Genomic DNA, 16,688 nt, shown 5'->3' with positions numbered 1-16,688 from the left:
CAGTGTAGAATATTTTTAGAGGTATCTCAATCCCAGCTTGAGAAGATTTGTGGAGGGCAATTGAGTGAGTATGGATCCGTCAGATGGGATGTTAAGCTGCATACCCCTTGGCACCTTTCATAATGAGTTGGCTAATGCCAATGCCGGGTTTCTCTCCACCCTTCAACCTTTCCTGTCCTACCCTATGGTGCAAATGAACTCGGCTGTTAGTTGCCTTCCCTGAATAATACTACTTGATTTCAAAAGCTCATTTGTTAGGTTGAATTGGGATGAACTAGAGTAAAATGCAGAAAATAGGAATGGATAGGATAAACAGAAGGCTAATCATTTACGAAGTAGAGGTAAAAGTACTCAGAGATGAAGGGGGGCTTAATGTAAAGTATGTCACTGGATTTTGTTTTGTTAGCAGTCCCAAAATATTTATTTGGTATTTATGTCCATCCATAATCCATCTTAACTGGTAATTACCTAAACAATATTACAATGCATATGAAGTTATTACATGTTTACAAAGTGTACAGCCTTGTTTGATGGATTCTTATTATCTGTTCCATTAAACAGAGGCCTTAGAATAATTAAGTCTCAAGGGGCATTTCTGTTTATCATTTTTTTTAAAACAAGGGATTTTAAGAGTTTTTCACCCTGTAGAGTCATATGTAGTTTTTTGTCTTGTGTTTCTCAACAGAACTGGGTGACAACTTTACAGAGTGTCTCTGATTATCTCTGCATACATTAATCCTATCATCCTAACCAATGCAAGTAAATTATTTGAAGAAAAAATTTTTTCAAGAGGTATCAGCTAAAATATTATTTGTTATAACAATTTAATGTATGCGAGTTAACATTTTTTTCATCTTAATTTTAGAAAAAACATGTTTTTCAAACATTTTTCATGGATATCCTAATAATCTGTAATTTTTTTTCTTTGATCTTGGCAGGATAATTTGGAAGATGCAGAAATAAGTATGCTCTCTGAGGAGGAAGTAAACATTAAGGAAGATTGTGATACTGAAATTCCTCAGATGGAAGTAAGACTGGAAGGGGAGCTGTTGCATGAACAAGGTAAGGAAAGCTAAGGACTCTGCTGTCACTTCACTTTTGCTACTTTCTGGTGTAATACAACTATTGTTGATTAACCCTTGCAGTACGATTAATGCATTTTGGAAAGACTGAGTTAACTTTATAGAATTTTATTTAAAATAACTTAAAGGCCATTTAAAACAGTATGATAAATTGTAAAAAGATGATAATATTGTCATCTCTTATTTGCAATTATTTACGAACATATTTAATATTATTTATTAAGCTACTCAGACTAGATCTTTTAATAATCTTGCTGTGTTTTCAAGCCATTTCTTTGTTTGCTTGATTATTCTGATTTTAAATATAATCAGTTAGGAATTATAAATGAAATAACCCAAAACAACCATTTTCACTTTCAATATGTTATGTTTTTCCCCTAGTAAACATCTAAAGATCTAAACATAGTGTGAAAGGCTGAATTTAGCTCCCTGTAACTTCTTTAGGTTTCTCTGGCTCAAAAGAGCCTTGAAAGGAAAGCACTTGCCACTGAGGAAGGTAAAACTAAAATGGCTAGATAGCCTAATTCAGGTCAGCATTAGTTGATGACATGCTTTGTTCCTGGGATTTAAGCACAGCTGATGTTGCTAAAATGCATACATAGAGTGATGAATTTCTACAGGAAAAGACTAGACATTCGATTGTATGCAAATTCATGTACACATATATGATTTAATGTGAACATGCATATCTATAATTATAATTTTGCATTAATTAGTGTATTCAAACTGGTGAAAACAATTTTTTCATCAGAAGTATTTATTTTTTAATGAGTATATACTTTACCTTATCCTTCAAATCTTTCAGATGAACACCAAAAACAAGTTAATGTAGGAGAAGATGCTTCAGCCTCTCAAAGATATATTTGTGAAATTTGCTACAAGGTATTTGAACAAAAGGACCTTCTCAAAGATAATGTAATGCATAAGCACCTTAAGAAAATGATGCAATTCAGATGTGATGTTTGTTTGGAGGTATTTAAGAGAAAAATTGATCTTGCAAGTCATATCAAATTGGTGCATGCTCTTAAGAAGAAGCACCAATGTGAATTCTGCTCCAAAAACTTTCTATATTTAAGTAAACTCAAAATTCACATGTTGACACATACTCGGAAAAAACATTTCCAATGTGCATTGTGTTTTAAAGGTTTTGCTGGAAAGATACATTTACAGATGCACTTGTTGACACATACTGAAGGAAGGGCACACATATGTGAGATCTGTTCTAAAGTATTTACTTGTATTGGTACTTTAAAGAGGCACATTTTGACACACACTAGTGATAGGCCATACAAGTGTAGGATATGTCAGAAAACATTTACCATAAATTCTAGTTTAAAGACTCACATGTTGCCACACACACTGCTGACAAGCCTTACAAGTGCAGGATATGTCACAATTCCTTTACCAAGAATTCTACTCTAAAGACTCACATGTTGACACACACTGGTGACAAGCCACACAAGTGTCAGTTGTGTCTAAAAGCATTTGCTGTCAAGAGCAATCTAAAGTCACACATCTTGACACACACTGGTGAAAAGCCTTACAAGTGCAGGATATGTCAAAAAACTTTTACCCAGAGTAGTAGTCTAAAGACTCACATGTTAATACACACTGGTGAAAGGCCACACAAGTGCAGGATATGTCAAAAAACTTTTACCCAGAAGTGTAATTTAAAGACTCACATGTTGACACATACTGGTGAAAAGCCAGATATGCGTCACGTATGTGATACAGAATTCACTTTCAACAGTCAGATTAAGTCTCACAAGTTGATACACCAGTGAAAAGCCATTCAGTTGCATTATATGTTCCAAAAGGTTTATTAAGAGTAGTTATTTAAGGTCACACATGAAGACATACTTCAAAATAATAACATACATATAACATATAATAATGTAATATGTATACAAAATCATTCCTCTATGCATACTGATGACAGACAATATATATATGTGAAATATATTTTTAAGAATGATAATGTTAAAGCTTCATAATCAACAATTGTTATTTTATATAAATTTCTTTTAAAAAAGAGATAATTATTCAATCTACACTTAATTAGTTCCTTCTTTACCAACATTAATATTCACATAAATGAGATGCTTACATTATATATATATATATATATATATATATATATATATATATATGTATATATATATATATATATGTATATGCATACACATATATATGTATACACACACATACATATATACACACGTATATGTTATTTAAGGTCTAACTATGTTAAAAAACACACACTTCAAAATGATAACATATAATAATGTCACATGTATTCAAAATCATTCCATATGGGAAGGCACTTGGCCCATATAAACTTCTCCATAATGGAGCTTAGCTGATCTGAGGAGCTTGAACTAATGCCTTCAGAGTCAGAGGTGTGAAAGAGACAGGCAGAAGTATGTCCTACCCTTTGCAGGTAAGTTGGATTCTTAAAACAATAGGGCTGATATCAAAGAGAAGAAAAAATGACATACCATCCATTCAAAGAAGTTTAAAAATTGTGTTTAGAGGACAAGGGGGAGAGAGGGATGGAGGGGGTGATTTTCCTCCACAAGGTATATCCCATCATCTTCGCACACCCCTTCCTCTACCTTCCTCAAACCAAGGCTTCCCAGTAAATAATCCTATTTTCTAGGTAAATTTTTGCTACTTTTTCTTCCTTTGAATCACATGCATAAGGTGAATAAATATTCCATCTAAATAACATGTCATTAAACTTCTAATCATTTATTTCAAAACCTGTGTGGCTTTGTCTTGGATGGACCCTGGTATTACAAATTAACGCGCCCTGTAACTCTGATATTCATGATATTATATTAAGGATGGACAAAATAATAAATGAAAATGTTGATAAAAGTAAAGTTATCATAGACCTATCACCTGATAAATTATTATTGGTATAAGTGCATATGGAATCGACACCCTTGATCATCATTCTGGTCTACTTACCATGCAATTATAAAGAGAAAAAAATTGATAGGATTTTCCACCTTTATAGGGCAATAAATCATGAGTACATTCGGGAAAATAGGGCAGCATTTCTAACATATGATAGTGATTTAAAATTGTAATAAGATAAATGGCAAAGAAGAGATGGTGTTTAGTTCGGAGACGAGAGTTTATGCACAAGAAATCACTGCATGAAGAAGGAATTTAGTTCTGCAGGTTACAGATGGAGATTAGCCATTAGTTTCTCTTTGTTATGACACTAAAAGACAGGTATGCATGAACAATGCCAGGTGACTCAGATACGTATAAGTTAGATAATAAATACTGAGATTTAAGTAGAATTAAGCATTAAATAATTATACACATTAAATGCACATATTAAATAAAGTATACACAACTAGTGTAAAAAGAATTGTAAAAATGCCGTCTGAGGCTATGGAAAGTCTAAAAAGTAAGGGAGGAATTGGTGCACTATACAGTAATGCAGCCTAATTGTCATTTGTCCAATGTCATTGGCTTGCTGCTCCTATCATACTTTCAGGGGAAGAGAACTCAGAAGGGAGAGGAGGTGAAGAATTAAATGAATTTGTACAAGTGATTTAAATTATAAATTTATTTTCCCCAAGAATGCACATTATTTTAATGCTGGAATATGTATGATCAGTTACAATGTTACCATGTCTGACCCATGACTTCTATCTTCCTTCATTCATGCAACAGTTGATGAGTGAATATCCCCTACTGGAGAAGTGGATCATGTTATGGCAATGTCAACCTCCTCTTTGACAATGATCATGTCATCTGGGATGCCACAGCCCTCTTGTCAATAGAATCACTGCCAATCAAGCTGTCAGAATATTATTTCTCAGGTTCACCAGGAATGAATTACAAACCATTAAAATGCCATTATTCATTTATTCAAATATCCATTTTATTAATCTTGCCAAAGAAATACAACAGCCGAATATGTAATTAGTTAAATAATAAACAGAGGTAATTCACTTTTAGAAAAGGGAACCTTTGACAAGATACGGTGTGAGGATATGGAAAATCTAAAGAGTTGGGGTGACATTGGTGCACTATACAGGAAGGCACAATGTTTTTTATTTGTCCAAAGTCATCGGCTTGATACTATTATGGAACTAAATAAATAAATGATGCAAACTGCTTCAAAGACTAAGAAGGGCTGACTATTTTTCACCCAAAAAGCCAATTTTTTGATCAATGTGCAAGTGTTTTTTTGTCATTCAAGTTCCAAAGTCAATGAAACTGAATTTTCCACACTTTTGAAAAAATCAACACCACCTTTTTAGATAAATTGTACATAAAATCAATTTCGAATTTTAATGTTTACATTACTCTATCCTGAAAAAGTGGTATTTTCGATAAAATTCAAATGACTGCTATAAATCGCAGAGACGGTAAAATGATATATTTACCTACATTTTAATCGAGGAGCATGACAGGAAATATTAATTTTTAGCCAAATTTGTCCTCCTTATTAATATTGTTCATATTATTAGATACAACTGACCTCTTCTCGATTGGTTATTACATAACTCCTAGAAAGATAGCTTCCCCTCTTGGATGTGATTATAGAATTCCGTTAGCTTCTCCATGAAGGCAGAACATACCAACCAGGGATAATTTTCATCCTCCACAACCTAATTGAATATGCCATAACCATGTATTAACAATAGAATGCACGTAAGTCCTCTCGCCTAAACTTCAACATACATTTAGACAACAATGTACAGAATATATTAACCAAATACCAATTCATTTAAGATATCTCACAAACACAATTTTTGAAACGCCTAAAGCAGACAACTGAACTTACTTAGGCATCTATTATATCCTCTATAGTGTTTTCCAGCATGATTTGTAATTTACTATTCTCGCCGAAAACATTGATCAACAGACCGCGAGTGTTAAAACATAATCTGCAGACTTCAAATGCGTGTTTATCGCACATTATGAAGGTTTTAGAGTACGCAGAATGATTTACTGGACAATATAACGTTAGAAAAATAATGCAATATGTCAACATTTTTTGAACTTGATTTAAAATTTATTAAAACCGCTGAAAAAGCTAAGTATACAACTTTATAGCAGGGCATTTGCATTTCGTATTTCATCTGTTACACCCATTTGAGAAGGAAAGTTAAGGATTGAAATAAATAATCTTAATCCGATCCCAAACATTTGGGGCTATTTAATTGTAATCTATTAATTAGGTAAATGGAAATAATCAACCCTTTTATACATGTTTATTAGGCGATGAAGAATGACAGGCATTCTTTGATTTAAAGTGGGAAACAAAAAAATTAATTACTTCGTAAATGTTAGGATCAATCAATCGACAGATTACATTCAATCGACAGATCTGGGAAATTTCTTAAACATATAATTAAAATAGTGAGCGAAATAGACTTCTGAACTCACTGTAAAATTTATTAAATCCTTTATTTTTTTCCAGTATGAATTGTACATTGTTTAAACAATTGTTGTTTAAACAATTAAAATTAAGTTAAAATTCAGCTTAATCGGAAATTCTGATCGTTTTCATGTATGCAGAAAAATTGAACTAAAAACTAACTATAGAAGTACAAAGCCGTTTTTCACACATTACTTCACGAAGAATTTAAAGTTTTCAGTATAGGAATAACACAAAAAATACGTGACTCTTAAGCTGGCCACTTGCATTTTGTTCTTCAGTTGTTACGAAGTTGTTTTGAATGGAAAAGGAATGAATTGGTTTGGAAGGAGAGGATCTTATTCCACATCACACATGAAAACCTTTCTCGCGATTACTCAGATTTAATTCAAGGCTGAGTCATGGAAAATCGGAATTGGCCTTTCTTAAGATATTTATGAGCTTTTGTAGTATAAATGAAATAAATGATAAATGAATGAAAACAATGATGTTCCGTTCTTTCATTTCAAAGATTTTTACGATGCAAACATTCAAGATTAACCAATAATACAGGCATCTATCAGCCGACGTAATCCTAGAGCAATGAAAGTATATTATAAGTCCTACTGTGCCGTTTTTCCATTCGGTATCTTTAAGAATACTCGTCAAAATATATTATTCGATAGTTGACGTCCCCTTTTCTGAAATACAAAAAAAGTTATGAACTATATTCCAATATAGAAGAATGACTTCATGCTAATATTATTTATTTCATTAACCCTGGGTAAATTTATTTAAATTCATTCCGATATGATCATACTTACTTACGTAAATTATGTACGTTCTTAGGTGAATATTAAACTGTCATATTCATGAAATCAGCCTCACTTGCAGAACTCTTGTTATAAACTAATAATGGGTATAGGAGTATCTGAGCGGTAGAGTATCTTAAGATTATATCATAGAGCCATTATACCATTATTATCTTGAGATTATGAAGCTTTAATAGCCTAGCTTTAATTATACGAATGTGAGTGAGAATATTATCTAAGGATTATATCACAGATGGGAAACGAAGCTATTCAACATACAGTCCATGTCTGAGAATGCTATCAGGTGCGAGTAGGAAGAGAAGAGTCAATATGAGCAAATTGAAAAGTATGACTATGGCATGCTGTCTATTCTATTGTCACCTGTCCTGCTAATTGGAGCCTTTTCTAATATGAGTATGGAGAAAAATTCAGGTTAAGCAGACAGGATTGAAAACGGACAGAAATTCGCAAATAAGGGAGGGATTTAAGAATTGTTTTGGAGAAATCCACAGAATGCATCATTAATGCGTTTTTATGATGAATGAAATTGTTAATTCAATGAAAATACATGCATAAAAATTTATTATTAATTATTATACTAACACAAAACTGCCATTAAAACTTGGATTTATAGCAAGTTTTTATTGGAGTAAACAGGTTAAGAAAAATCTAAATATTAATTTTTAGCTATTACTAATAAGGAATGACTATTAATTCACACATGACTTTGGATTTGCCTCTTTATAGTTAACGAAAACCCGGATTTAATTAATTCACATTACAAACGTCATGTATTTCGCATACTACTGGGCACCAGGATAATACCAAATACTTTGTTTTGAGGAAAAGAACTATCAATTTAAATGGTCTGGTTCAAAAGAATGATTACATTCAATTAAGTGAGAGTTTAAATAATTTAAAAAAGTGGAAAATTATTTGAATTTGTTGATCACCTAGGGCCAAAACAAAAGAAGAACGATTAGCAAACTCCCACTTTGGGATCGATTCAGAACGAACGACTCATCGATACATAGTCGGCCATCTTGGAATCCATTGCTTACGTGTTTTTAATGTTGACGGTTGTTATTGCTACGAAGATGTCTCGGCAAGAAAGTTTAAAGTGTAGATTATGTCTTGGCAGTGGTGGTCGGTTGACAAATATTTTTAGTGAAAACGACGATGCCGAGCAGTTGGTCCGGGAAGCAATAGAAGAGTTATTGGAATTGAAAGTAAGCTATCATTTACGTGTTTACTTATCCATCAAGACGCTGTTATCGTAATTTTGCCACAAAGTTTTTGTTTGTTCCCTGTTTTATGTCAAAACAAAGCTCTTGCATTACTATGTCAATAATTAGAGTCCTACTGAGAGAAGATGTGTGGGATTTAATACCTTGGTAATCTTGTTTTCGTAGGTAGTGATGGATAGAATCAACCCGTGGTTTATTTGCTATCAGTGCTTTAAAATACTGACCGATTTCTATATGTTCAAGCAGCAATGCTACGAAAACAATCTTATGTTGGAGAGGCAAACGGAATACAAACAGGACGAGGGAAATATTAGCCCCGAAAAGGTGAGTTGTCTTCAAGTTATGTTTTTATGTCATAATGTCCGTGGTTACAATATTCGTTACGAATTTAGTCATATTTTTCAATAAACGTGTTTATATTAAATAGATTTCCTCCCAAGGATAAAAATGCCTAAATGGGTAATAACCAAATGGCAAATACGGGTATTTACTTAACCATTGCGAATATTGTTTGCATTAACAATGTTCGTGAGAAAAAAATTGAATACTTGAATGCTTATGAGAAGAGCATGCATGAGAGTACTTAGACTGCCTTCTTTTAAAAAATTAGTGAAATTAGTTCATAAAAAAAGGTAATTACGCTTCATAAATTGTAAAAAAGCGGGAAAGATTATGAATTTACGTATGTACCTATGTGAAATATAATCTCGTGGGAAAATACTATATTGTAGTAATGACTTCTTGTTCAAAGCCATTTTCTTGAAGAAATTTCCTCCTCATGAAGAAACTCCAAGAATTATTAAGTAAAATTTGCAAGTGTGTAGTTTGTAATCTGTGCTATTAACAGAATTTGTAATTTGAATTTGGGTTACATCTATAGTTCTTTTAACCAATCTTGCAGCCTAAGAGTAACTAGTCATAGTTGCGCAAGGATTAAAAATTAATGCAGGTTCCAAATAGGTGTAAAGTGGATGTTGGAAAAATGATAAATCCTTTTTTTGTTTTATTTATTCATATTGATTAGTAATTTTCCATCTTCTCTAATAATTATTGGCAAAGTCGGAAAGCAGTTGTTTTTAATTTTTTAAACGGTTTTTGTTACAACAAAATATAAGCTTCTAATTACATTGGATAATAATTTTCCAAAGATATGAATGTTATCTACCCATGCTAATTTATAGGCTAGACATATTTTTGTAATTTTTTTTATAATATTATATATTACATAACAGGCAATATATGACGATTCTGCTCATAATTTATTCATCAAATGTGGTATTGGTGTATTGAGGAGAGCTTATATTTTCCCAAATTATCTTATTTTGTGATGAAAAAATCACTTCAGTGGGCACTTTTGATGAGTTTCTTTGCAAAGAGGAATGTTAAGCTCTTATTTTTAACACATGTTTCATGTTCTTTAATTCTTTCCTTAAATTTTCCATCCTGTTCACGCAATACACTTTGTTGATCACTTTAACTCTCATATTTCTCTCCTCTCATTTTTGGGGACTTTGTCTTTAGTATAAGTGATCAGGATCTTAAGGCATTAACCACTGGAAAATGACATTTGATTTTTCCTTTTTGGTTCTATTTCAATTATATTTTGAGGCATGGTCCCTAGATATAATCCTGGTCCCATTTGGCAATGAGATATTTTAAATTATTAGGGCTTAATGTAATGGGACTTGGCAATTTCTGTAAGTTTCTTCTGTTATAATTTAGTAATTAAATCTTCTGAATAGCCTTTGTTTACTGCTAATGTTTTAATTACATTAAGTTCCTTCTTTGCATTGAATTTTGGCATAGGGATAGGTATTAAATAATAGATCAATGCATGAAAGCTTCAAACCATTTCATCCCACCACCATCCATCTCTGACCAAACCCCTGCCATTGATCAGAATGAATAAATACCAAGTTTGATTCTATTAGGACCATCTGATGATGACATTCACTTTAGAAATCTGGATTGTGTCTTTAAATAAAGTGTTAAATAATAAAGTGAATAATTACTTTTAATTTCATTATATAATGCAAATTCCATAAAGTTACTCCAATGAAAACAAATTTTAGTTATATTTTATTATTGTAATTCCAGTCCTTTGCTTTACAAACTCACAGCCCACTTTCATTCCTACCTCGAGTTCTTCCCATGCCTCTTTGATTATTTCCTCTGCATACAGGTTGAACAGCAATGGTGATAATGGGTAACCCTGCCTTACTCCCCTTCCTAACACTGCCTATCCCGTTTCCCACCAACTCCCCGTTTCCGACCCGCACCTGAGCAGTCTGAGACATGTAGAGGTTGCGGATTAGCCTCCTTTCCCTCCAATCTATTCCTTTTTTCTGCAATATACTCATTAGTTTTCCCCAATTCACTCTATCAAATGCTATTTCAAAATCTACAAAACAGGCAATAATCTCCTGGTTTTGTTCTATATTCCTCTCGATTAATAATCTCATTACCGCAATGGCATCACGAGTACCTCTCCCCTTCCTAAACCCAAACTGATCATCCCCTAAGTAATCATTTGCCCTACTCTTTATTCTTTTGTTTATGTTCCTGAGAATAACTTTAGCTGCGTGAGATTTTACCTTTTTTGGAATAGGAACTAAAACTGATCTCACTAAGTCTTCTGGCCAGATTCCCTGCTCATAAATACTACGAATCACCCCTTTTGCCTCTTCCTCCCACATTTTCCTAAGCATTTTAAAAGTTCCACGGGAATGTTATCTACCCCCACGGCCTTATTTAGTTTCATCTCCCTTAATGCCCTTTCTATCTCATTGTCTAGTATGTTTGGACCTAAGCTGTCTGCCTCTATGTCATTTTCTTTTTCAATGTCTAACTTTGTTGGTCTGAGGTCTTTACTATACAGTTCTCTTGGATCTTTCCTGAGTCAACTATTACCTTACCCGCCTTATCTCTAACTGTTAGCATAGCTCTTCCTGTCTTACTTCCCGATAACAATTTAACTTTGCTGTATAGCGCATTGATTTCACCCTTCCTCTTCAGACTTTCCATATCCTTGCAATGCGTCTTCCAGCATGCTTCTTTTGCTTTATTTTTTGCCCGCCTCAATTTATTGTTCAATTCTTTGTACTTCATTTTGCCTAATTCTGTATGTATATTCTTCCATTTTCGCCGCTCATCCATCTTTGTAATCATCTCATCCGTGATCCATGGTTTCCTAGTCCTTTAAGTGTTAACGGTTCCAATAGTGTCTTTTGAGGCTTTAGACAACCCTTTCTTGAAACTTTCCCATTTTTCTTCGATAGTACTTAGCTCTTTACCATCCTCCATGATTTTCTCTACCGTCTGTTTGTATTCCTTCCTTTTCAACCCATTTAATGCTTATGCATTCCATTTTCTAACTAGCCGCCCCTGCCTTATGTTTTTGAAACGTACGCTATATTTCATAACAACTAAATTGTGGTTTGAGTCCGCATCCGCTCCCAGGAAGCTGTGGGAATTTACCACACTGTTCCTAAACCTGTGTCTAACCAGGATATAATCTAGCTGATATATTTCTGAGTCACCTGGCATATTCCATGTATACCTGCATCTTTTGTGGTGTCTAAACAAAGTGTTGGTGATGGTTAACCCCTGTCTCCTGCAGAACTCAACTGCTTTCTCCCCGAGGTCATTCCTCGTGCCTAAACCATAGCCCCCACCTCATCACCATCTCTTCCTTTGCCTACCGTCACATTCCATCCCCCATCACTTTCAAATGTTTCCCTGCAGGAACACACGCGATCATGTCCTCTAACTGATTGTATATCCTATCAACCTCTCCTTCCTTATGGTTGCTCAGTGGCATGTATACCTGAATAATAACTAAGTTCATTGGTTCTGCTTTTATCTCCACTAGTAGTATTCTATCCGTTACCTGCTCTATGTTGACTACGCTTCTTCCTACCTCTTCATTTAATACTATGGCAACCCCTCGTTGGCTCTCGTCCCCACTGCTGTATATTATTCTATACTTATCACTCCAGTAATCCCCGCTATCTTTTCATCTCACCTCGCATAGACCTAAAATATTTATATTTCCCCTTTCCATCTCTGGCTTATCATTCTCCAATTTCCCTGTCCTCATCATTGTCCTAACATTCCACCTTCCTATTTCAACTAATTTGGTCTTCTTCTCCTGCATCTTCTGTCCTCCTGCTGGTGGTTTTCCCTTGCAAGGGTTTCGTGGGATGATGACCGCGGAAGCCTTGCCTCCCTCTGCCGGGCATAACACATTGCCAATTGGGCCGAGCCCCGTGGTTGCCAGGACAAAATATCTCTATTGTCTATCATATTTTTCTTGGGAATGATAATTGAGGTGGTTTCCAGTTGCCTTCCTCAATAGTGTTTTTAACGTGACACCATTACTTACTGGCCGCCCTACTGGGGTCAGATGCCATTGCAGCTGCCTCACTGAGGAACAGACGCTGCGTGGACTACCTGTCATCTGGCTCCTAACTTTCAACCTATCTGGCATGGGTGACCCTACCTGGAGCAATAATTATTACTCCCGCCAGCACAGCTCTAGGGGTCATCGGAACACACAAGCCCTTCCACCACATCAAGGTTGTAGTCCGGGGAGGGAGCTCAAGTATATGTAGATATAAATGATCTTCCCACAGATTTAAATGGAAACATGTTATTCCATAAGCATAAGATATTTGAACAAAAGCCCTGCTGTTTAATTTCGAATTGCAATTATCACAACCGTTTTCATTCAATAGAAATTGTTGATTTAGCACTCAACTTTTATTTTGATGTTGATTGATGTTGGTTGATTTTGATGCTTTATTTATTATTATTGTTCAACATTTTTAACAAACATGCAGGTCAGAGTGAAAAGAGAGAAGATGGATGTTGGAGAACCGGTGGATATTGAAATTCCAGCAAGCCAGGATGAAGTGAACCATAATATTCAAATTCAGGAAGAGGTAAGGGAAAAATAAGAGCAATTGTTGCATAATGACATACTTAATTTTTCAAATCATGACAACCATGACAAGAACAGATTTTTATGTTTCATGCCTTAAATGTAATGCTATTTACCAATTTAATGGTATGAGTGCTTATGTAAAAGACATATTTTTGGCCCTATATCATAATACTGATGGTCCTCATATGTCATTCCTTGGCAATGGAAAAGACAAAAGCATTGAATTACTACACAAAATATAGGTGGTGTATTGAAATAGGTGTATGCAGTGATTTTCTCCCTAGTGTACAAATGCCTAATGACCAAACGACAAATACTGGCATTGACTTAAAAATTGCGTTTATATTGTATGCATTAGACATGTACAAAGGAAAAAATTACAATTATTTCCAAAGCATTGCCAAAGTAATTCCTCTGTATTTTGACATGTTTACCCATCTGTCAGATCCATTAATGTATTAGTTTTTAAAAGATATACTTTTATATGGAAATATTTCATTCATGTAAACATTGATTCAATGGTAGTTTTTCATTTGATCTTTGAAACATAGAATGTGCCAAGAAAATGACTAGCATCTATTCTTATAAGGTTAAAGTTATAGGGTCATATGTTCAAAACATACAATGTTGACTGATTCTTGATAAAAGAAGAATTTGCAATTAGTCATTTTTGAATGTCTAAGATTTGCATTTTCACTTCAAATATGTCCAATAATAACCTATTATAAATCATTTTTACTACCCAATATTTTTCAAAAATTCTCATACATAAATGTTGAAACTGGCAACAGTCTAGTCACAATTTTTACTATTGTTCAACATTTTTAACAAACATATGCAGGTCATAGTGAAAAGAGAGAAGATGGATGTTGGAGAACCGGTGGATAATGAATTTCCAGCAAGCCAGGATGAAATGAACCATAATATTCAAATTAAGGAAGAGAGTTATCTATGCAATAATGACTAATGCTTAATTTTTCAAATCATGACTACCATAAGAAGAACAGATTTTTATGTTTCATGCGTTAAATGTAATACTATTTACTCAAGTGAAAGGCATAGGTCTTTATGAGCCAGACTTATATTTTAGGCTATATAATGTTTTTGCGATGATCCATATATGTAATACCTTTCCAATGAAAAAGGCAAAAGCTTTGCATTCTTGCTTATGATATGAGTCTTGTATTGAAATAGGTGAATGTAGTGCTATGTTTTTCTTTTCTAGTCATATTTTTTATTATTGTTGAACGTTTTTAACAAACATATGCAGGTCATAGTGAAAAGAGAGATGATGGATGTTGGAGAAGTTGAGACTAGCAAGAATCAATGCAATATAGTACATCCGATCTAGAGGATGGGTGATTTTTTTTCATTTGTAATAATTTTCAATTTTATTTCACTCTGTGTGAATAGTGAGCCCCTGACCCAGAGGGAAACCTCTTGTAAGCCCTGCTATAGTGAGCGTACATGTTACAGGCAAGGATCAATGCTGCTTAAGTAATCCAAGCTGGAGATTTTATAATTATTTTGTTTTTATATTACGTGTGCCTCACTGGTGCAGAGGGAATCTCTTGTAAGCCCTGATTGAATGTGATTGCTTAAGAAGAGCAAGGATCCTTGCTATATAGTACATCTGAGCTAGAGGGTGCATGATTATTTTTCATTTGTTATAATTTTTAATTTTATTTCATTATGTATGATTAGTGAGCTCCTGGCAGAGAGGGAAACCTCTCGTAAGCCCTGATAGCAATTGACTGCATGCGAGAAGCAAGGATCAATTCTGCATGGTATATCCAAGTTAAAGAGTGCGTGAACAATTTTCATTTATTATTATACTAAATTTAGTTGTATTACTTATGTTTGAGTGCCTGAGACTAGCAAAGGTCAATGCTTTATTGTCAAAGCTAGATAGTAAATGATTTATTTGCAGTCTTCCATTTCATTGTTCCAACCATTTGTGGTATTTAATTAATTTTAGTTTTTTTATTATCTTTATGATTGGTTTTATTTTCAGGTATTTATTTATTTTTATTATTTTTATTGATATATTTGCTTATATCTTCCCCAATTTCCCTCACCCATCCTTTGCCCATTAATAAGAGTACGGCTGGGGTTGACTCTTTCCATTATATTTGGATGTTATTGGTTCTCTAAATTTTTGTTAGCATATTTATTATTACATGTGATGATATTTATTTAGCTACTCAGACTAGATCTTATATTAATCATGCTGTGTTTTCAAGTCTCTTCTTTTGTTTTACTCAATTATGCTGATTTTGGACTATATCAGTGAAGAACTATAAACAAAATAACTAAAAACAACCATGTTCCCTTTCAATAACTTGTTTTACCCTAAGTAGGATCTAAACATCATGTGAAAGGTGTCAATGCCCTTCATTTTTTTTTTTTACATGTCCATTATTTACAGTTAGACTAATTTCTTTCATTTTCCATGTCTATAATTTTTATTTATGTATATACTGCTTTTGTTTGAAGCAACAGGATAGGATTTATTTGTTTTTTCTCTAATTGCCGCATACTTTTGTTCCTAATATTAGTTTCCTGCTGTACTAATCATTCAGTTTCTGTGGAAATAAACCTCGAATTTCTTATCAAAGCACTTCTAGATGTATGTACCTTTTTGAAAAATTAACATGCCAAATATTATGCTCTAATTTTGATATCTGTGCAATGGATTTAATGAAACATTAAGATGAGAGTTACTCTCCGTTGTGGGGATGTCACATGCAAGTGGTTTTTCTGAGAACTGTTTTGCTTGTGTTTCATCAAGCATCTTCAGGTTGAAGTACCCTGACCTGGTTCACTTCAACCTGAAGACCCTTGTTGACACGGATTAAACTGTTGTCAGAAAAATAACATACATGATGACATCCTGAGAATGAAAGTCTTTCATCTGAATGCCACAAAACCTAGTCCCAAGATGAGAGTTAGTTCAGTGCCTTCTAATTTTACATTTACCCTAAGGTCCTCCTGGGATATGTTGGTATGGCAAAATAGCCAATTGGCTTGGTCAACTTGATAAAATTTTGCCGAAATTTGATATTTTTATTTTCAGTTGTTAAAAGTATAAAAAAGTCATTTAATGTAACCAAATCAAAAGTAAGGAAAATGGATTTTTTGGAATAATTGAATTTAAGTAGGTCATTACACAGCACTGCCTCACAATTGATCTTGTCAATAAGTTATCAAGAT

General features: G+C 33.7%; 1 protein-coding gene across 1 annotated transcript in view; it reads left to right on the top strand.

The window, feature by feature from the left end:
• Nucleotides 1–16,688, top strand: part of LOC139699956 (zinc finger protein Xfin-like) — a 50,057-nt gene that overhangs the window by 26,268 nt on the left and 7,101 nt on the right. Inside the window, exon 5 of the mRNA XM_071598349.1 lies at nucleotides 2,579–2,747. Coding sequence (XP_071454450.1) covers nucleotides 2,579–2,747 — 169 coding nt within the window. The remainder of the gene's footprint in view (nucleotides 1–2,578; nucleotides 2,748–16,688) is intronic.

The sequence above is a fragment of the Hetaerina americana genome, unplaced genomic scaffold (genome assembly GCF_022747635.1).
Source record: "Hetaerina americana unplaced genomic scaffold, ioHetAmer1.1.p SCAF_99, whole genome shotgun sequence".
Taxonomy (NCBI): domain Eukaryota; kingdom Metazoa; phylum Arthropoda; class Insecta; order Odonata; family Calopterygidae; genus Hetaerina; species Hetaerina americana.
Note: the sequence above shows the minus strand (reverse complement) of the source record. Positions and strands in the feature narration are given on the sequence as shown.